This window comes from Cnephaeus nilssonii (genome assembly GCF_951640355.1).
Source record: "Cnephaeus nilssonii genome assembly, chromosome: 2".
Classification (NCBI taxonomy): Eukaryota; Metazoa; Chordata; class Mammalia; order Chiroptera; family Vespertilionidae; genus Cnephaeus; species Cnephaeus nilssonii.
In genome coordinates this window covers 61,767,617-61,791,601 of record NC_137073.1, presented here as the reverse complement: position 1 = coordinate 61,791,601, position 23,985 = coordinate 61,767,617, and the positions used below count along the sequence as shown (strand labels likewise).

Here is a 23,985-nt window from a genome sequence, read left to right as displayed (position 1 = left end):
TAACAATATTCTTGCCAAAAGTCTTATTAAAAATTGCTTTATTCAACCAGTGAATAATGTGTTTTATAGTTCATTAAAATTATGCTAAGTGATTATAATAAAATCTTTATAAAAAGATATATTACTTGAAAAATAAGCCATTAAATAACAGAAGATATGCTAATGAGACATCATCACATAGTCTATATTATATTATTCAAAGGATGAACTCTTCTTAAAACAATTCTAAACTACTTTTGTTGAGAATATGAATTGCAACATGTGTATATATTATCACAATGGTTATTTCTCATACAATTAAAGTGATTTGTTGAAAGCACATACGTTTATTACTATCACATCCACTGATAAACTCATTCTTCTACATAAACACACACACACACACACACACACAATACACACACACAATAGAGTGCAAAATAATTCCTGCTTACCGTCTGATAGAGGCAATTATTTCATATTTTTTCCATTTATTTGACCCCATAAAATTTATTCACAAAATACATATGCATCTTTTCTTCTGAGTTCATGAAATCTTTTTGTTGAATAATTTAACCTTAGAATAAATTATCAATGATAAGCTTCTTCTAAAGAATAAAATTTTGCACTAACTCAAAGTGTTACCATTTCTCTGCCAAATGCATTTGTCACGTAAGTAAAACTCTTTGACCAGGATAATTATCCAGTTGCCTACATTTAGGGAGACATTGATCCCTTTCTTCTTAAAATAACGTTTTTCTATAATAACTGAATATGGGGAGAATTAAAAATATTCATGCTGGAAAGTATGCTAATAGAAAACCAGAATAAATGTTTTAAAGGATGTTACCATCCCTAGGAGAGGAGATGTTATGGAATTCATAATTATTCATTAGTTAACATACCATTCAAAGATAGCACATATTTTATATAGAGGCAAGTCTAGGTATACTTTTTTCCTACTCATTATTAGGTGGTAACACATTTTGTCCAAATAATACATGTCAGTCCTGAACAGCAATTACAATTTCCTTGCCATCAAGTTGGCTATTCATCTCTTATTTCCAACAGCAAATACGACCCCGTGTTATGTGAGTGCCACAAATAATAAGATTTCCATAGAAAGAATCCATTATTGGCAAGACGAAGAAAATGACAAGCGGATATTTAACTAATGGGATAGTCCATGAGCTGATTCACTTGTACAGGGGAGATACGCATATTACAAACATAACAATGTCAATTTAGCTTTTCCCCTCTCCAAGGTTACTTCTGAAGAAAATACAAGGAAATGAAAAAAGCTCCATAGTGGAGAGAATATATAATGCCATTATCTGATGATATGTAAGTCTTTGTCAGAAATTTTGTAATTCTCAGATTTATATTCACCATTGGTGCTCAAAGACAGGATGCATATCACAGCCCTGATATAAAAAAGCAAAAGACCTCATTCCATAAATCAAGATTCCAAAGAATAAAATAACCTACTTGTATGAAAAAGTCACCTTTGACTTTGACTTTGAGCATAGTTATATTAAAAATAAGATACCTGTATTTGAATGTAATGCCAAAAATGTATATTCTCTTTCCAAAAATAAAAGAGGAAAAAGTCCTTACACAAGGACCTTTAGAGAAGCTTGAAATAATTAGAAAAGAGATGCATTTACACAAAACAGTAACATAATAAACAGTAATGTAAAACTATACAGTATAGTTACTTATCTCTTAGTTTCTCAGGAAGCACAATTTATAGTAGTGCCCCCTTATCTGTGGTGGATAAATTCCAAGACCCCCAGGTGATGATAGAAACCACAGATAGTACCAAACCCTATATATACTATGTTATTTTCCTCTACATACAGACCTATGATAAACATTAATTTATCAATTAGGCAAATAAGAGATTAACAATTATAACTAATAATAAAATACAGCACTTATAACAACATAGTATAATAAAAGTTACGTGAATGTGGTCTCTCTCACTGCTCTTGTAACACTAATATGAACAAATATGGCAAATGTTTTAAGGGACAGTGACAATTTGAATGAATTATCAAGTGTTCAGTATGTTCTCACAGGAAAAAACATACAAATGATTGAACTGATTTTCCTTTATTCAGAATTCTATATCCCCATTAAATTATAAAAGTTGGAAACCCCTTAGGCTAAAAACCCAAAAGCCATGTTATAATATACACTAAAAATAATCTGCTACATACCCCAATGAGTGCAGAGTTAGACACAAGGAATTCTGTATCTTTAATGGCAAGCTAAAAAAAGTACCAGTTGAATGTACAAATGGATTATTAATAATAAATCAGTGGTTCTCAACCTTTCTAATGCCACGACCCTTTAATACAGTTCCTCATGTTGTGGTGACCCCCAACCATAAAATTATTTTCGTTGCTACTACATAACTGTAATATTGCTACTGTTAATGAATCGTAATGTAAATATCTGTGTTTTCTGATGGTCTTAGGCTCTACAGCAGTGGTTCTCAACCTGTGGGTCTCAACCCGCTAGCAGGGTTGCCTAAGACCATCGGAAAACACAGATATTTACATTACAATTCATAACAGTAGCAAAATTACAGTTATGAAGTAGCAACGAAAATAATTTTATGGTTGGGGGTCACCACAACATGAGGAACTGTATTAAAGGGTCGCGGCATTAGAAAGGTTGAGAACCAATGTAATTAATAAAACCAAAATATTTTAGATATAAAAATAGTGGAGATTAGACATTTATTATTACTTTTAAGCTATTTTTGTAGAGCAAAGGAAAAGTAGATTTATGTTTACTTAATTTATCATTAAAATTAAATTTAAATATAGATTAAAAAATTATTTAAAGAGTTTATATTTATTATTTTTATACTACAATAAAATAGATCATTCTTACCAATTAATACTAACTACTACATAATATCCTGCTCTAGCATTATATCTTAATTACATCTGGAAGAGATAATATTGCTACATATTAATGGATTACAAATTTTTACACATATATATCATAAATAGAAAATGCATGAGGAAAGCCAAATGCATGAATTTTTAAAAGATATATGCTTTTAGTACAACACTAATTTTGAAATACAAAGAAAAAATTTTAATACAAATATGAACAGTTCAAACACTTCCTTAAGACTTTTTGAAACTTTATTTTGGTCAGTATATAAACACAGTGAACACTAAATCATAAATATTCAGCAACTTTCCTTAAAATGTTTTGCATTTTTTACTTTTTTTGTGAACCAAATTATCTTTTGGTTATTAACTCTACAAAAATTAGGAAGAAAATGTATAAGAAGAAATATTTATTGAAGCAAGTTAAGACATTACCATAAGTGCAAAGACATTTTGATATGTGTTTTCTTCATTCACGATAATAAAAATGGCAAAATCAAAGAAAAATTTAATAGCATGATTCAGTCAGAATGGAAGAGAAAAGATTGTCACGTTCCAGGGTCTAAGAAAATTAGTCATTAGTAAAAACGAATACTGACTTCTTAAATAGAAATTTGAGCAAACAAGATTTTTACAAATACGTCTTTTATTTCTTTTAAGGAGTAGTCACATAAAAGTCCATTTCATTTTAATGCTCATTTGTGTCCAAGAGTGATACCACCACTGAACAAATCAGAAGCTTAGTTTACATCTTATATTTTTTACAAGTTATAAGAGCCAGGGCTTAGTAAGTTATAGGAGCCATAAACTCCTCTCACTCCCAAGAGTGTTTATTTCTTGAAGTGAGAAGAGACAATGGTGAAAAGTTGTTCTTATTATATACTCCAAAGATGTAGCAATTCAGGGATTTCTGAGTTTAGAAAACCTTAGGCTAAATTTTCAGTGAACAGAAACAGTAAGTTACATGGTTTTCCTTCTCTCTAAAGTTGTTCCTACCCTCGCCTCATCATTTTATTACTGATCTAGAGCAGACATTTTCTAGACCCTGTGGTACAGATAACAGAAACCAGATGGTGAGAATGATGCTGAGAAGTGACCAGAGATTAGCAAGAGGATGATTTGGGTGCAATTGCTCAGTGTGATTTCTATTTACTTAAAAAGCAATACATGGTTTGCTGAAAGTTTATGAAAAAAATAAATAATTGAAGAGTGATGAAATCCCGTGTATAATTTGAAGAGGTATGAGAGAGATTTGGGAAAGCAGCTTGACTGATAGTTCTCAACAAGAAAAGCTGAAAGATCACATGCTAAGCATTACCTTACTTGATCTTTTCCAACTCTTCCTCATTAGCATTGTCTGCAAATGAAATAAAGCATTTAATTATGTTATCACTCAGGTACAGAATAGGGCAGCCAATTGGTTTCAAGAGGAAGCTTAACATTTAAACAGCAAACAGTTTCCAGCAACAAACTATAAAAGACAAAAAAAAGTTTTTCACGTACTCACAGCTAGAAGAAGCACCTTTAACATTCAAGCAGTCTTTCTGGTGAGAGTTCATTTGTCTTATTTATTTATTTATTTATTTATTTATTTATTTATTTATTTATTTTTATGGGGGGAAAAAGGGACAGTACATTTTAAATAGAAGGGAACATTTTAAATATCCTAATTGTTGACTGGGGAAAAAACTCATCGAGTCTCATGATTGGCGATTGTTCCTTTTGGTGGTGCAGGTTGAGGATGTACCATGACTTTACTTGGTCTATGATAATTTTTCTCTTCAAACACGTTCAAATCTGTTGCTTTGATGGCATCTGAGACTTGCCTGTGCCTAATCTTTTACATCAGGATCTGTAAGTGCTTTCAGGAGAAAAATGCTGCACATTGTGATGGCTATTAGTAGATCTAAATGTTTAGTCATAACATATACCTTAAGACTAGTTTTTGTGTGTGTGTCTTAATAAGATGTATTTATGGATACAAGTTTTAATTAAGGTTATGGAAGTTTGTGATGAGTGCCCAAGATTATTGGTCTTTTGCATAAAGTAAGTCATAAAAATACAAAGAATATTTTATTTCCTCTCCAGTTTTAAAATTTTTTCAATAAACACTGAGGTATTAACTTTCTGATTAACCTCTATACCCTCTCTTAGCTTTTTATTATCCTTAAGGCAGATGAAGTGGAGAATAGGGAATATTTGGAGCAAAGAATATAGCTTATAGAAATGCTTGCCATATTTGTGTAGCAAGGACATGTACTGATACCTTTAAGAACTATATCTCTTTCAGCAGGATTCACTATAAAGTAGAACCATTTCAGAAACCATTCATAAGTTACAAAAATAAAGAAATAAAAGGTTTTAATACAAGATTTAGTTATATAAGAAGGGAACCTTTGATGTAAACCAAGATAAGGAAATTATGTTGCGTTTCTAGAGTAGGAAGTGAGAAAAGCATAAAATTGTCAAAGATAAGGATACATTCCTACTTTCTATAAATAGTGGTTTTATGGGTTATATTTTCTCTATATACATGCTGTGTTAAGTATTGATGAAAATATGGAAGAATAATAGATTTCCTAAGGTTATAATAATTTCCCATTTTTCCCCAAATGGAGCCAGGAAACTGCAAAGCATTGCTATTAAATACTATTATAAAACTATTTTATATGTTTTCTAAGTACTAATGTCCAATTCATTTTAAAGCAACAAAACCCACCACTGGGTTGTGGAGATGCGCATGTAATGGACATGTGGTAAATGTTTGTGGTTGATGTAAAATAAGTTATTGCAATCATCATCATCACCACCACCACCACTTTCTCCATCATCACTAAAAGATATTTGGAAATCAAACATTTCTGTAGCATGACATATTCACAAAAACTGTCCTAGTAGGAGTCAGAAAATAAATGTTCAACTTTCACAGAAAGCAGAGTTTCAAGGAACAAAGAATGGTAATTCTTAGAGACAATGTTTTGAGTCAAATAAACAGAGCAATTAAGATAAATAAATTGAAAAGTAAAATCTCTTAACTCATGGCCATTTATCATTATCATCTAGTACCTAAGAATCTTATAAAATTCCATTCTGTAAGAAATGTTATACTATAAAAAAAAGAAGCTAAGAACATGAGAGAAAGTTGAATTTCAGGGTAATGCTACTCAATAGTATACAGATTCACTACTACTGGCAAAGTCATATCTCCTGACTCAGAACTACTGCATACTATTAAAATGTAAAACAAACTATAGGGTTGGTATTTTTCTTGCCTCTCAAAATTGGCTTTACAAATAGGCAGCATGGTATTATTTTACAGATTAAGACACTGATACAAACAAAAAGTCAGTAGTAATTTTCTTAAGTGTAAATATGAAAGATCTGGCATTTATGGGAACCAATTCATTATTTTCTTGATTATCTTGAGTTTTTTTATTAGATCCAGTGACTCTCAGAATGGCCCTAGATCTTATAACAATATTTCTGCTCCTTTAGCCAAACAACTAGCTAAATAATGGCTTTGAGTATCCATCTCCCAAGTCTCCTTTTCATTTTAGATGGTTGGGTTAAGGTAAATTCAATTAAACTGAAAACAGTAGAAAAGTTTTTAAATAGTGAATTTAACAGACATACTATTATGCTACCTTTGCTATCTGTGAAACATGTTAGAAAAGAAAGATTGTTTGGGGAATGTTAAAGATAGGCGATGAAGCAAATTATAGAAAAAGATTTTGTTTTTTGCTCTATGATCTTCAGCTGAGAAACATATGAATTTGTTTTTGAAAGTGTCATTATCTAATATCATTATAGTATTAGAGGCCCGATACACGAAATTCGTGCAAGGGGCTCGGCCACCGCAAGGTTGCTGTGGGCCTCTGCCTTGGGCCCCGCCCACCAAGGTTTTGTCTGGAAGGAAGGACATCCAGAAGGACAGCTAGTCTAATTACCATACCACACTTTTATTATTATAGATAATAAAAAAGTATTAGCAGCTCAACTTTCTTTGAAGCCAATAAAAGAAATAAGTAGCATAAAAATATGGCCTGTGATAGAGCTGCAAAACTGATTACTTTTTTTTAAAGATTCCACAATCTCAACCCACTTTGTGCTTTTATATTTTGTTGTGATTTTTTAGGCACTTACATGGCTCTATAGATATAAAAGAAATTACAGAATGGGTAGATATTATTGTATATACATATCATAAAATATATGTATCACGTTTTTATAGGTGGATATTTTTTCAAATGTTAGCTATGAAATAATTCAGGAAAAAAATAAAAAATAAACCAACATGGAAAAAACTTTAATTTATTAAAAGCCATTTAGGGTCAATTCATATGTTTCTTAGAATTTTTTTTTATTTGCTTTAGCCAAGCAATTTGTAGGTCTAGGTTATCTAAGAGAGTGTATAACACAAATTAACTCACTTTTATTTCACAAATTCTCCAATGAAGAAAGTTGTGGATTGAACTCTGCTAGAAAAAGAGCCAGAAAGAACTCAAACACACCATCAGACCAAAATACCATACACAGGACACATATGTATTCACGACACACTTTTAAGGGGTCAAAAACAGGATGTTCATTCAAACAGAAATGACTGTTGTGTCATGCAACTCATCAGCATGCACCCATGAAGATTTTGTGTTCTCCTACACACAATGCTGGAAACTTTATACACACACACACACACACACACACACACACACACACACACACAAATATATGTAGATACACATCTGGGATTTTTAAAAAAGACTCATTAACTCAATGAAGAAGATTTTAATATAAGCAACTATGAAATACTTTGGCTGTTACTTATACTGTATTTCTTAAATTGCTGTGATTAGACATTGCATATTTTAGAGGGGATTCAGCAGGCTGATAGGTTTTTCAATTCATTCTTCAGTTTTACTGATTTCCAGAACTGGCAGTCCACACAAGGAGAAGTCACCCCAACTGCATTACTCATGACATTTATTGTCAGTATTGACAGTGTATACAAAACTCATAAGATGACTGATTTAGAAATCTTAGCACTTTTGGATGCTAAATACTCTGTGTTTCCAGTTACTCATTTCTTCCTACTTTTGATAGCATTTTCTTAACATTAATGCTCTATTTCCTATTTGATTGTTAGGATTTATTTGTTAATGGCTCTTGAAACTCATACTCCATTTTTCATTTTAATACACATAAAACATTTAGTTAAGCTTTGTAAACTCAGGCATAAGAATAAACATGTAGTTTTAAAAATAAAGTCTTAAGTCCCAAAAGCTTAAATAATTTCTGAGCTAAGAAAGCAAACAGAATTCTTCTAATTTTGCTGTGTAAGAGTCAATAAAAAAATCACTTTCTATTTCATCCCCATATATCATTCTAAATATTAAATGTAATTGTGATCATTTACTAACTGATTTCTGGTTTGCTGCATTTTGAGTTGAGGTTTCTCCAAACAAGATTTGTTCCTTGATAATGTGTGAAAGTTCAGTGTGTCATTTTTACTGCAGCAATATGTTATGTATTCAGGAATATAAAAATTAAATATGAAGACATATTGGATTTCTGACTGGTTTTAACCAAGGAAATTCAAATGTATTCCAAAGAAATCTATTTAGCTAATACAAACATGTTACAAAATGAAAAAAATACAATTACCTGCTTCTAATTCATTGTCATCATTAGAAATCTTGAGACAAGCAATACAGAATGATTTTAAGCACATTATCATTAACATACCAATTTTAAGAACTCAAAAAGAAACTTAAATCATTATTTAATATTGTTTGTGACAACCTCAGGGATTTGAATATTGAAGTAAGAAAAAAAAATAGTATCTTTTCCTGGACCTTTGAAGCATCCATTCCTTCAAATCCTCATAGATATTCAGCAACAACCCATTGAACAACCATTAGGTACAGAAAGTTGGGCGAGGTGTTGAGAGAAGTTATCATAAGGAAATCAGAAGCAATAATTTACACGTACTTTTTACAAAAACCAGAGTGATAGAATATAGGATGGAGGTGAGCAGAAGTATAGTATAGGTACATTTGGGGAATTATAAGTGACATAAGAAAGCTTGGACTTAAGAGAAGGCGAGTTTTGCAAGAGTTTGCATGGCTGGGACAGAAGTTACAAGTGAGGGAACATTGTTGGTGATTGAAGAACCTTAAAATACCTCATCAGGAGTTTCTGTTTAACCAGAGAAGTAACCACAGGTTACTGAACACTTAGGAAAAAAAAAAAGAGGAAGGTACAGAACCTAGCACACTGCTTAGTAGATAATCAGTAAGAGGATTTTTTTTCAAAATAGAAAAAATGGTCCTTGTTCATAGTTTTAAAAACTCATAACTAGTGTTACTTAACAATTTAGAAATACTAATAAAATAGCCAAATAACTGCTACATGGACCAAAGAAAAGGATAAAAAAGCAAATTATTATGTACCTGTTAGAAATGTTGAGTAAAACATATGCTTAGGAACCCAGATCCAAATCTAGGACATCAGACTCACCAGGATATTGAGGAACTCAATAGAATTTTCTATGAGGAACATTTTAACCTTCCTCCCCACCTCTTGACCCACTTCTCTATAGCCAACTCCATGTTCCCAGCTATTAATCACATGATCACACCCACGAGGAGGAGCCAATATAGCCACACCTGTCACCCTCCTCTCTGCTCCTCAGGTGTGGCCAAGGTCAGGATGGTTCACCAACCAGAGGCAAGCCTGGTATAGGCTGCAGCTGTCAGGCCTTTTCTGAGGCACTGAGTCCTGGCTAAGCCACTTGCTTCCCTGACGAAGAAGAGAGAAGACAGGTGAGAATCCACATTAATACAGGAGGCAAAAAAGACAGTTTTTCAGTTGGCACAGAATAAATCCAGTGCTATTTAGGACTTTGAAAGGGAAAGATATGAAGTAAGGCAGTGGATGAAAAATACTTGGCAGTAAAATATTTCTTCCAAAAAGCTAGGATTGAAGTAAAGAAAATGACATGAGGATTTCAGAAAGAACTGTTTGTGCTGGAGAGATATGATAAAGAGAAAGGAAAGGAAGAAAAGAAGATGAATAATGCCAGATTTTTGATGTGTAACTGTTTTATGTAACCCACCTGTTTCTTCCCTATTCATGTTTGAGAAATCACTGATGATCAACAACCAGGCACTAAATTGTTTTAAATGATTTTTTTCTAATTAGGAAGACATTGTGCCTAAATAAGTCTGAGCAGCTATGAGGATTGAAGGACTTTTGCAAGAATTGTTGAAGAAGAAATAGAGTTGGGAATTACTTTGCATGAGCTGACATATATTTCTGTGAACTTAGAACAAGTAGCAGTTTCATCATAAGATCACTTGATACTTATTTGATCCCTCAAAACCTCAGTTTGATGTGAGAGTACTTAATAAATATCTCTTTAATATAAAAATTTAGTAGACTTTCCATCATCAAATCACCCAAATAGCTACATGGTTCGGGCATATACAAGACCTCAGGCACTTAGGTATTTTCACGTATGAATGCTGTCCTTCATTAAAATACCAAAGAATCCCAAAGAAAAAACATTCTATCACCAAGTTTTGTTGATTTCACCTCCTTTAGGTAAACCTAATCATTTCCCTCCATTTCTATCTCTGACAGGTCTGATCTAAACTTCCATTATCTTCCACCTGGATTTTTGCAATAGCTTTCTAATTGGTTTCCAAGCATCTGTTCTTACTCTTCCATTTATTTTCCATCGTGCAGATGCAGAGCTATTTTCAAAAAGCAAATATGATTATGCCACTTCCCAGTTACAGACTTTTCAATGGCTCCCATTGCTCTCCGAGGAAAGACCACAAAACTTAACATGGCCAATGGTCCCTACACAATCTGAGCATCCCTTTCCACTCCAATTGTCATCATGTACCATGATCTTCCACACACTCTTTGCTTTCATCTTCTCTAAGCTCCAATACTTTTTAAATTCTTCAAATGCAACATGGTTTCTCTAGCCATAAGGCCTTTGCACAGGCTGTTTTACTCTGCTTAAAATATTGCCTCTTTTCCTCGTTTTTGCCTTACTAACTCCTATTTATACTTTAGACCTCAGCTGCGATTTGACTTCCTTAGAGAATCACCACCCCCCCCCCAGACTGAAACAATTTCTCCTATATTTGCTGTTATAGCAACATGTACCTCTCTTTCATGACACTTAAAACAGTTGTCAGCATACATGTTCTTCAGTGATTTTTTGATTCCCGAGTTCTCCACTGGATATAAGTTCTCCTATATCCTTAGGGTCTAGCACAGGACCTGGTGTATAGTAGGTTCTTATTGAGTACCAGGTCCTCACCCACTCTTCTGTCTGCACACACAGGCCTGTGCACACATAAATACATTCTTCCATTGTGCGAAGTTCTCACAGTAGGTATTATTTGCTAATACTTGCTTGAAAATAGAAATTTCTTCCTCACTGAATAGTTACAGACACTTAAATCATATTAAGTATTACCCATGAATATGTGCATTTATTGTTTAATTCTTAAAAAGATAGAGAAAAGTACTTATCAAGAAGGGTGAATTTTTCAATGATTTTAAAACACTAATTTGAATATGGAATTCATTATTTTCATCTACAATTTAGAGAAAATATCAATAATAACTTTCAGAAAATGATATATACCAACTCTAATCATGCCTTATTTTAAGACAGCAACACACACATTGCTGAAAGAACATTTGAACTTGCCTAAAAGATTATGTCTACTCCTAAAATGTGTTACAATCAAACCTAGTGAGAGTAGCTCCCGGTACACAAAAGCACGTGGAGTCTAATAAATAATCTCTGGTAAATGGTGGCAGAAAGTGCACTGGCCAGCATACCAATGTGGGTCAAACCTGACATTTTTAATAACCCGTCAGCAGTGATATAGTAATTGGCTCCTCTGTGTCCCTTGTCAGCTTCTCACAGCAGCACGATGTGCAAAGAAGTAGAGACAGCCAGTGCTGGGAAATGGGTAGCACTGATATGGTAGTCCATCCAAACGATGAAAATTGCTCACTTATCATTCAGCAAACAAATACCAGAAAGCAGAAACTCTGTTATCATTTCACTTCATTTTCTTTGTTATGGCACACCTGACAATATAGTCAACATGGTAAGTCCTGGATACCTCCAGGTATAACTCCAAAAATTTAATTCATTAATAAATGTATTCCCTGAATGAACATTATCATTTGTCTACAATACAACATGTCTGAAGCAGGGTAAACCAAATGATAATAAAAGATGCAAATGTGTCTCTCATTTAGTACAAGAGGTTCTGATCTGGAGCATAGGACAGGAGATTTGAGTTCAAGAGATACAATATACAAGGACTAGTGATACCAGGATACTCACAGAAACAAAGGACGGCCAGATTGTCATACGCTGCTTCTCTTTATTATTACCTCTGGGCTCAGAGAAGGCTCACAACGTTCACACAATGTTTGAGTGAACATCAGAGAGCAAGTTTGGGAGCATGAAAACAGCTCTACACGGCTGTGGGGCGACTTACCACATCCCTGTGTTCTCCTTCCTTAGGTGTAAGGGTGACGGACAGCAAAATGATCCCAAGGTCATGGTCAGGATAGTGGGGATCTTTCAGTGGTAGAGTCACATCTGTGGGCCTGTGACGGAAAATATTAAGATTCTGAACAGTTATTCAATGAATAAGCCAAAAATATATTTTATGTCAATATTTTTGTCTTCCTTTACACTCCTGTTACAATTTCTGTTGTTGTGAACATTTCATCAATGAATTAAGTTGTCCAATAAGTTTTGAGCCAACGGGGTATACTTGGATTCACTAGTTAAGTTTCAGTCCTGCATAGGGTTCTGGAAAGGCCATGGGGTCACTAGGAAGGCCAAAACATACACGCTCCTGCTATATGATCTCTAAGCACACAGAATGCAATGGTAGGTATTTTCTATAAATTTGAGTTCAAGAACTAAATTGGGTCACTTATTGACCACTATTTTCCTTTCACATCTTTAATATTTTTTTTTAAATCAGGAGTATGATATTGAGTAATAAATGAGTGAGAGAAGAGGAAAATATAAAATATACTTTACCTGCTATATATTACAGACATACTTTAAAAACAATGTCTAATTACTTGAAAGAAATTACAATATTTAAAAAAGTGTTTCTATTTTGTGGGTTTTTTTAAACTTATGCCTGAACAATTTTTAGGTTCAGAAATACAAGGTAATCAATAATTTGATCAATACTTAGAAGACTTTAAAATGTCCTTAAATCTTTATCATGCAATCATTATAGTTAGGTATCTGAGGAAGAGATTATGAATTGCTCAGTATTTATTACCCACAATCACTTTTAGAAAATAAGCAAAATATACATTCAATAAGCAATGCATAGGTGATATCTTATTTCCATATTTTAATTTATATTTAACAAATTAGGGTTCATGCCCTTCATTAACCTCAGTGACTGTGTAACGTTCAGTGCTAAACTTGAATCTTGAAATGTTGGCAAATTAGGAATGTTCCTTTGCTTGTTTAGTCACTTGCTCATTCATTTCCTTCACAAAACATGTATTAAGCACATATTAAATGCCACACACTATGCTAGATTATGGGTATAAACTAGAGCTCAAGACCAAAGATAAGATCCTTATCTACATTGAGCTTAACTTTTAGGAAATGATACAGTTGGTGTCTAATACTGGGAAGAGGATTTGGGATTGAGAACCTTGTGTAGTTTCTAGCACTCAGTTATTATAATACTAGGAAACTCTTTCAAATAATGCTTAATTTACCAAGTCAGAGAATGATATTATTAAAAATATAAACAGGTTTCTAATATCAGGGGCTTTAACTGAAACACAAGTAACCTGTTAGAAAGATAATATATATATATATATACATTATAATCATTGTGATGAAAATTGTTCCAATATGATTTTAGTTATATCTAATTATGGTCAGATAATAACAAACTTGTTCTTTGTAACAGATATATATTAAGTATTATATTGTGCATGTGTGTATATGTGTGTGTGTGTGTGCATGTGTGTGTATGGGTTTACAACTTGGTTTGACTTGTTTTCGTATAATGATTACATATACAAATTAATAGGAAAAACTTCATTACATTTTTTAAATTTCTTTATTGATTAAGGTATTACATATGTGTTCTTATTCCCCCATTACCTCCCACCCACTTCATTACATTTTTATAATGATTGCATGATAAAGATTTAAGGACATTTACAATTGCTTTATGATACATCTATTATTTTCTTTCAAAGAGATACCTTAATGCATTATATAGTAGCATAAGTATTTATATGCTACTATTATTACCCATTTTTCTACACCCAGAGGCTACTGATTTATACATGGAATGCAATGGCATAATTATAAATATAAAATTTTAAAAAGTATGTGATTTTAAAAAGTGGTCGGGGAAAATGGAATGGTTAGTTAATATGTAAAATAAGTAATGTGTCAACATAAACACCAAATGCTTGCATATCTTTTTATTTTCTTTATCATCCTATAGTTTTCTACTTAAAGTTATTTTTCACAATAATTTTATCTTTAATAGAGAAGAAGAGAAATTTATGCTCTGTGATTAAGTCCAATAGTTTGCATATCCTTATGTAGAAGTCTACAGAGAAAATAATATGGTCTTTATAGAAGAATAGCACCGCCCATCCCAGCTGGAGCTCAGTTTTTACGATAATGGACTACATACAACACCATCTAGGACACTTCCTTCAACTGCAGTGAGGTGGGGAACCAGCGATCACCTGGGTTCTATTCTTTTTTTTTTATTTTATTGATTTTTTACAGAGAGGAAGGGAGAGGGATAGAGAGCTAGAAACATCGATGAGAGAGAAACATCGACCAGCTGCCTCCTGCACACCCCCTACTGGGGATGTGTCCGCAACCAATGTACATGCCCTTGACCAGAATCGAACCTGGGACCCTTCAGTCCGCAGGCCGACGCTCTATCCACTGAGCCAAACCGGTTTCGGTTGGGTTCTATTCTTAAGTCAAGCCTGCACTTTAGGTTAAAATGAAGGACATGTAGGAATTATAGAAAAGCCCCTCTTTTGTCAAGTTTGAGGTAAAAACGATCTTTGGAAGACCAATAAGCTGTGCTCAAACTCAGCTGACTATAACACTTAAGGTGTCTCCATAATTTATATTTCTCCACTCATCTACATTTATAGAAATATAGAGTAGTAATCTAGCCCATTATATTGCTTTCCACATTATATTCCTGCCACATGATGGAGCATGATCATCTAAAACAGAATCCCTTCTCCATAAAACAGTCAAAGAAGATTTTACAGCTTCCTTTGCAACCCATTCCAGCACCACTTGAGCCTGTTTTTTCTTCCATAGTATTGATCAATGCTTAACTCCTATGTTGAAATGAATTTTAAAAAATATAAGGCCATAACTAGGTACAAGGAATAATTAATATTATAGCAATAATATAACTTTACAACTGGTCAAGCAATGGTAAACTGATGTAACTGAGCAAATACAACCAGTCTGCCTCCACTTTTTGGGCATTCCTTGGTAACCTAGGATTACTGGTGATTACTTTGGCTCAGGTGATAAGTTGCAGTTTTTGGAGAAAAGTGCATGCATTTTATTTCCCATGTGGTGGCCTGATTCTTAAGTTAATAAATAAGATTAGCAAGCATAATCTTCTTTATGTCCCATTACAACCATATAAGCAATGCAGGAACAAGGAATGTGTCATTTATCTCTAGATTCCTGGTACTTAGCACTGTGCTGGGGGACAAAGCAGGCATCCAAGAAATTTTCTGTTGAATGGTTGTTGTTGAGTAAGATAGTCAGGGAAGATGTTTTTATTTCCATTGGGTTGATGAGAAAAATGTGCTTAAGAAAGTCTGCCTAGCATGAGGGCTCACAACCACACATGACTGAACAGCGACTAGAACACAGATCTGCTGACATTGTTTAAATTACACTGGCCCTGCTTCCTAACAAGGTGTAGTGGTATTATGACAGTTCAAAGATCACCTGTTCAACTCCAACTGTGTGAGATCCAGAAAGGCTGAGCCCATAAAATCATCCTGTAGTCCAAAATCATAGTCAAATACCTAAGAAGCCAAAAAGAAGACATTGTTATAAAAATTCCAAAATAAGCTTTAAATCAGGCGTCCTCAAACTACGGCCCGCGGGCCACATGTGGGTGTTTTTGCCGTTTTGTTTTTTTACTTCAAAATAAGATATGTGCAGTGTGCATAGGAATTCATTCATAGTTTTTTTTAAACTATAGTCGGGCCCTCCAACGGTCTGAGGGACAGTGAACTGGCCCCCTGTTTAAAAAGTTTGAGGACCCCTGCTTTAAATGAAAGCATCTTGATTATAAAATATTGGATTTTGTCAATGTTACCAAAACAATGTCATTTCCTAATATTTATTTTTAAAAATTTATTTCTGTGCTGTGTAATACCAGGATCTCAGAAAGCATTAAAAGAAAATGGTATTTAATTTCCTACTTAAAGTTACTGATTTATATCAATACAATAAAATACAATAAATCATCAATATACAATAAATCATTAAAAATGTGGGAAACACAGACTTCGAATATTTTCCCCATATTACAGAAGGGCATTAGCATTCCTGGAAGGCAGAGTGCGTTTGTAAGAAATTCTACGAAGATGTCTTCCAAACTGAGCTAAAGATGATGAGAATGTGATTCCAAGTTCTTCATATGCCTCAGGTCATTGTAGATAAATTCTATGATATTATAGGACAATATCATTTGCTTAAATGATATTGTCCTATAATAGGTGAAAATTGAGATATTATGAGTACTTTTGTTGTAGAAAGCAAAGCATTTTGTAATGTTATATTAACGTTAAGTTAAATTAAGTTGATTGTCACAGGCAATGACTGGGGGATAATGTTAACATGACTAACAACAGAAAGGACAAGAAAAGAAGAGAGAGAACATTTCTTCCTTCTGTCAACACAACTTATCCAGTATCTTCTCTGTGCTTTTCATGGTTCTTATTCCCTATAGTGAATGAGACAGGCACTGTCCCTAACTTCCCTATGTATAGAGGTGAAACAGTCAATAAATACCCAAACAGACATGTATGGTTCAGTGATGGACGCTATGGAGAAAACAATCTAAGGGGTGTGTTGGGAGCTGTCCTTTTAGATAGGGAGTTCAGGAAGGCTCCTTGGAGGAAGTGTGTTCCTATGGAGACCCAGTGCTGAGAAAGATTAACCTATTTAGTAAGGAGAGAGCACTCTAGGTGGAGGAAACAATAAGCAATTAGCATATTCAAGGATAATTATTAAGAAACCATTGTGGTTGAAGCAGATTGAGAAAGATGGAGAGTGGAAGGAGATTGGAGAGAGCTCAGAGCTAGACCAGTTAGGGCCCTTTCTAAAAAACTCTCTAAGTAAATGAGACTTGGCTAATTAGTATCTACTTATTAAGTTTTTCTTATTCATTCCCTCAGTCAAGATTGATTAAGTACTTACCATGTGTTAGACTATGCTGGGCATTGAGAAAACAGTGATGAGCAAAACTGACATTGTCCGTGTTTACAGTTTAGTGAAGGGGAAACACATATTAAATAAGGAAGTGCATAGGTAATTACACATTTTGATAAGTGTTGTGAAGAAAAGAACAGGGACTGAAAAGGAAACAAATAACAGTGGAGGTCAAGGAAATTTTTAAGACGAAAAAAATTGCTACTGGATGAAGTTTGAGCTGTGTTTCTTGACCTTTTGAAACAGAAAATCATATACTCATACTAGAGGCCCAGTGCACGAAATTCGTACATGGGAAGGGTCCCTAGCGGCTGCCATCCAGGGTGCTTCCCTTCTCCCAGCTGCCTGCTGCCGCTGCTGCCACCACTGGCCGGGGTGGGGGTCTGGGGGCCCTACTTTCCCCAGGCCACCTGCTGCCACCACTGCCGCCCCCTTGTTGAACTCCTGGTCAAGTGGACAATTTGCATATTAGGCTTTTATTATATAGGATACTGGGGTATATGACCATAAACCGGTAACTTCTCTCTTGAAAGGACAACCCAGGCCACTAGACTCTCCAGGGTGTGAGAATCCATAGCCCAGTGCTCCTGTGCCCAATTCTTGGCACAAGTTTGAAAGCTGGAAGCAGAGGTAACAGTATCCACAGCAGCCTGAATCAGTTAATGCTTTTTCTCTAGTGCAGGTGTACTTTAGTGTAAACAAACTTAACGTGAAAAAAATCAATATTAAAACAATAAGATAAACACTTTGCATTATAAAAGGATTCTTAAATTTGAAGAGTCATAAGGGGATTTATTTAAGTAATAAGTTCCCCTAATGCGTCTTAAATTATTCAATTTACAGTCATTTGATTTACCTATAATCTTTCAGGAATACATTTGTTGTAGAAAGCACAGCACCCCTGCAATAAATATTCTCCTTGATCAATTACACATCTGAGCTTTAGTCATCACTCAGTGGCATATCACATGAATATATTGCACATCTATGCCAACTGCCACCTCGGTATTTGCAATTGACTGCAGTACTGTACTTTACAACATAAAATTTACATAAAAAATTAGAGAAATTTCTCTAGTACAATCTCTTTTCATTGTATTATCCTAAGGCTTAAAGTCTTGGGGAGACTACAGTGAAATATAATCAGTGAGAACACCTGGGGTACACCCGTACATGTGAAGTGAAGAGCTGTGAAGCCAGTGAATTGATTAAGGGTAAACAACCCACCTGGGTGATTCAACATTTAAACTCTGTTTACTCATGGTGAGAATCTTTCCTACCATCTTAATGCTAGATGTTTACTTTAGTTCTCAATTCCTATTAATCAGCAAAAGCATAAACCCGGGACCAAATGGAAACATCAGCATTCATTCATTATGAAATTATTAGCTAGGTTACTTGGTTCGAGTTCTATAAACTATTTGTCAGAGGGAGCATCGCTCCAGGTGGAGCTTCAGAAATACAGAGCATAGAAAAGAAATAAAAGGAAAAGATTTTCCCACCACACAATATGCACAGTTAACTCTGATGGATGTTTTTTTTCTATATATACTATATGTTAGGCACTGTGTTAAATGCATTACATAAATTTTTAAATTTAATTCTTACACAACTCAGTGAACAAGGTGTTGTTTCCGTTTTGCAGATAACGAATCCAAAACTTAAAAAGAATATGTTACTTTCTCCTAAATCCCAGGATCGAAAGGAGTCAGATTCAAATATTGTTATACTGAATTTCAGAAATTTAACAAACATAACTTGGGCACTCACTCTGGGTGAAGTTCTGGGAATTCAAATGTGAACAATTAAATGGGATCTTGGCTTTCAGGAACCCTCCACTCCATTGTGTTGGAAATACTAGGTAAATTTAGGTAGAAATTGCTTGGGGGCTCAGTAACACCTCTCTTCATTCTCAAATGAGTTTAAAATAACAAATATTCTAATAAATGCATTTGTTTAGCTTCTGATTCTATTGTCTCCCAATAAAAACTGAATTAGGTTGTGGATCAGTTAAAATGCTTTTTTATGCAAATAACAGAAAACAACTCCCACTGGCATCAGCCTGAATGGGGACTTGTTAGCTCAAATGACTGAAATATTCCTAGGTAATTATGGCTTTGGGGAGTTTCATCTTGATAGTTTGAATGCTTCATACTTTTATTCATTCATTTATGTGAGAAAAATACTTGGTGAGCACCTACCATTTGCCAAGTACTGTTCTAGGCATTGAAAATATAGCAGTTAAACAAAGTCTTTGATTTCTTGGGTCTTCCATATAAGGGAAAGATGCAGACAATAAACAAATGCCTGTTAGGTAGTCACAAGTGCCACGGAGAAAAATATCTCAGCGTAGGGGAATAATGGGAACTGCTATTTGTATAAGAGAAGCTGGCAGTAGGATGAAGTAAGAAGGCTTAAGGGGAATAGAAAGTGGGAAGGTACCCGGATCATACAAGATGACCCAAGATATAAGATTCTTCTCAGAAAATATATCCATGACTCATTTTCATACCTAGGCAGCTTCAAAATAATCATTTCACTATAAAAGAATAATTAAACTCTAAAGAATAGAACTGACATTGTAAAACAAAGAAATGAAACAAAATGAAACCTAACTGTGGCCATTGCAGTTAATCATTTTTAGTGAAAAATAGAAGCTACGTTGCTTTATTGCTGAGTGGACACAGCAATCTTCATCCCTCTGGGTCTCATTTACCTATAAAAAGAAGATGAGACAGACAGACAACAGTATGGTAGTTAGGAGACAAAGGGCGGGGGGAAGGAGGGAGGGAGGGGGAAGGTATAAAAGAATAAAGGGGGTCAAATATATGGTGACGGAAGTGTAAGGACAGAAAAAAAAAGGCCTTTCTTTTTCTTTGCTGTAGCCTTCCACAATTTATGAGAAGCACCTGGTAATTAAACCCCAAGATTGTTAGCTCCTCTGATTCAAACAGCCCCTCTGTTCAGACTGCAAGACAAGATAAGCTACTCTCAAGGCTGCCTTCTTGCATAACACTCCTCCCTGCTGTTTTTGCAACTCAGGGATAATTGTCACCAAGGAGTCTCTAGTTGTAGAAAATTCCCTTACTCCCTCCCTTCAAACAGGCCTCTTTTGAACTCTTCATAACTTTTGCTCTAAGCATGTTTTATAGGTTTTGGAAAAATACTGATAAGACACCTTCCTAGGACATCTGTCCAGACTGTCTCCTGAAAAACAAACTTCACTTCAGCCCAAATCCTCCTCCCTTACTTGTCACCTAGCAACAGCAGCCATTACCCTTTAAAAGGGGAAGCTGCTTTTTGTTTCTTGTCCTGTATTGATTAGCAATGCACCAGCCCTTTTCCTTAGTGGAAAGTAAAATAAACTTCCTCTCTGTATCTCTTCTCTTAGTTGTGAATTCTTTCACAGTCCGTGTCACCTGCCCGACCCTAACAGGAAGGAGATTTGACTTTGGGTGGTGAACACACAAACACAATATGTGGATGTGCATTATAAAATTGTTCACTTGAAACCTATGTAATTTTATTAACCAATATCACTCCAATAAACTTAATAAAATTTAAAAAATAATAAAAAGAAGATGATAGCAGTTACTTGTAGGGTTATTATCAGGATACATGAGATACAATAGGTCAGGCACTTAACACAATGCTCAGTAAATGGCAGCTATGATGTGACTCTAGATTCTATCCCAAGACTCAATAACCTCACATGTTCTTTGCCCATAATGCAAAAGCAAATACAATCATGTTTTTTGTTTGTTTCTTTTTTTTGTTTGTTTTCCTATAGGTTTTTAAAATCTAAAATAGTGGAGATTCTTGATTCATGCATTTAGGAAGGGTTTTTGAATCATGCAAAAAACCAACAACAAACAAACAAAAACACACATCTAAGATATTACCAACACTGTCTAACTTCAGAATAATTTCTTCTGGGTTCTCCGTGGTTTATGGCTGCAAACATATTTCCATTCCAAGTATTCAGTTGTTTCCATTTACATGTCTAGAAATGTGACTCCCTACCTAAGCAGTGCATCAGAATAAACTATTGTTTTTTTTAAAACACAGAAACATGGACTCTATCTCCTAGGTCCTGAATCAGAATCTTTAGGAAAGAGACTTAACATCTAGATTCTTTAAAGCTTTCTGGATAATCTTATGTACAGCTAGGGTGGGAGATCATTGGTATATGACATCCTTTTAGGGCCCTTAAAACCTACTGAGGAATAATTTTACATAAGACAGTAAGGTGGTCCTTTAATTGAACGAAGCATATAGTACCTTTTCAATCTTATATCTTAAGCTTAAACAGACATGCGTTATTTAAGGAACTACCACTTTTGTTAAAATGACAATCTAAGAAACAGTAATATAGCCCCTGATGGAACTGTTTTCCTAAGTATCAAAATTTTTCTATTATTCCAGAGAGCACTCCAATTTAATACCCGGGTTTCAAGCTCATGATTAGGCCAAACAAGCAACAATTTACACAAACATTTCCCCCTTTATAGTATTTCTGTCTCTTCCATTAAAACTCTGGGTTTTCACTGTGTACCTTAGATAACAGAGTCAGGGAAATGACAAGGGAGAATTTTAATTCAATTCAGTGGAAATGGATGCTGAATTTACCCCATTGTTTAAGATGTGCCAGAGCATCCCTGAGGATACAGAGCAGGCTCCAGAGGCTCCCATCTCAGTTAGAAGTACCACATTTTAACTCCCTACTTCTACTCCTACCTTATTATAAATGATTTTTCAGTCCCTTCCTCCAGACTAGTTTTCACCTCCTGCCCTTACTGTGAAGGCATTCAGAATGGAAGGAATATTTTCCTTCCATTAAAACTAAAAGCTATACAAATCTCAACCAATTGCAAAGTATAATCTTATTTATTTTGTGCAGAAATCCAGTACCAGGATTTTTTTTGGGAAAAAAAAATCTGTTTTTACTAGGAAGTTTCAGTACAAGCACTGAAACTTTAATGTGATTTTGTAACCTATGTTACTAGTATTTCCCTTGGTGAGCTTTCCATCGACAGAAATCAGACCCCAGGGTAGACATGGACTCTTTTTCCTCTGACTAGATATGGGAAAGTAGTGCACTTAATATTTTATAACCACCCAGTTCATGGGTACATTTTCATATTCCCTGTCACTACAGAATTGGTTAGTCCCTAAGAAATCTTTCAGGCAAGATTCATCTCCCCTCCTGGAGGATGTGGGCATCATATTAAAATCAAGTCAGTCAACAATACAAGGCTGTGTGGAGACCATGAAAATGATGCAATTTTCATGAAATTCTACTAACTTCAAATATCATTTCTACCAATGTATTTTATTTAGATCCTTGTGTGTCCAAGGTTAGGCAAAAAGTGAATAAAATGAAACAAAAAAAAAAAAATAAAGCAAAAATTTAGAGATTTTTTTTTTCCAAAAGAAGCCCTATGCAATTAACAGAAAATGAAAATCAAATAAAAAATATCAAAGCATATTAAAAAGCATAAGATAATACATAAAATAAAATATGAGCATTTTGTGTTTGTACTAGTATTTGAGAGGCCAGTGTGATTCCTGTTTAACTTAAAAACTTTTACAATTCACTGTGTATCTTCTGCACGGTAGAAGTGAAGCCGTGGCTACTTAATGTTGTACACCGAGCACTCCAGTAGTAGACAAAGAAAAGCAACCCTTGGGTGCTCTCTCCCAGCCTCTGTGCTCACAGTGTGTCGTTCATCTGCACACAGTGTCACTGTCTCCATTGATAGGACAAGTGTATCTGTGTGTGTGTGTGTGTGTGTGTGTGTGTGTGTATTCTTGCTCTCTCACACCTAGACATTTTTTTTCCCATCATTTTTTTTGTTTTTAATTTCTTTTTGACCCAATTAGGAGATTTCTTTTGAAATTAGCATTTTGACATTTGGATTTTTTACATAGATTAATACTCATTCTTTTTTTTTAAAATTTCTTTATTGATTAAGGTGTTACATATGTGTCCTTATTTCCCCATTACCCCTCCTATCCCCCACACTCATGCCCTCACCCCCCTGTTGTCTGTGGCCATTGGTTAGGCTTATATGCATGCATACAAGTCCTTTGGTTGATCTCTTCCCCTTACCCCCACCCTCCCCTACCTTCCCTCTGAGGTTTGAGAAAAGTGAAAGAACTCAACCAATATCTACTGTAATTTTGATAAGTTCATTTGTAACGCTTATAAAGACTGGTGATCTTTAAAAGTCTGTGATAGTGTAGTATCCCATTAAAGAAACAGATCCACAACCAAGGTAAATAAAAGTTACTCCTTTTCTTCCCCTGATTTTTCTCTTAGGGACATTAAATGAGATTCAACTGTCCCAGTGCTGTCCTTATTCACCCCTGATTTCTTTTTCAACCCATTTTCTTCATGATTGTAGCTGTTCTAACTCATCTCTTCTAAACCTCCCTAGAAAGAAAATTTCCTTTACATCTCACTTGTCTCTCTTAAATTATTTTTTCATCTCTGATCTCAGTACTTTATTATGAAGGTACCGTATTTTCCGGCGTATAAGACGACTG

The 23,985-nt window shown here is 34.5% G+C and overlaps 1 protein-coding gene across 17 annotated transcripts in view; it reads right to left on the bottom strand.

The window, feature by feature from the left end:
* Positions 1-23,985, bottom strand: part of MCTP1 (multiple C2 and transmembrane domain containing 1) — a gene marked incomplete at both ends in the record, with an annotated part of 442,947 nt that overhangs the window by 216,017 nt on the left and 202,945 nt on the right. For 10 of the 17 annotated variants that reach the window (XM_079799010.1, XM_079799011.1, XM_079799012.1 and 7 more), the window contains 3 exons: positions 4,210-4,248; positions 12,431-12,542; positions 15,943-16,022. In XM_079799010.1, the coding sequence (XP_079655136.1) occupies positions 4,210-4,248; positions 12,431-12,542; positions 15,943-16,022 (231 nt within the window). Of the gene's footprint in view, positions 1-4,209; positions 4,249-7,321; positions 7,370-12,430; positions 12,543-15,942; positions 16,023-23,985 lie in introns of all 17 variants that reach the window. The other 7 variants (XM_079799014.1, XM_079799004.1, XM_079799003.1 and 4 more) reach the window with 3 other exon arrangements.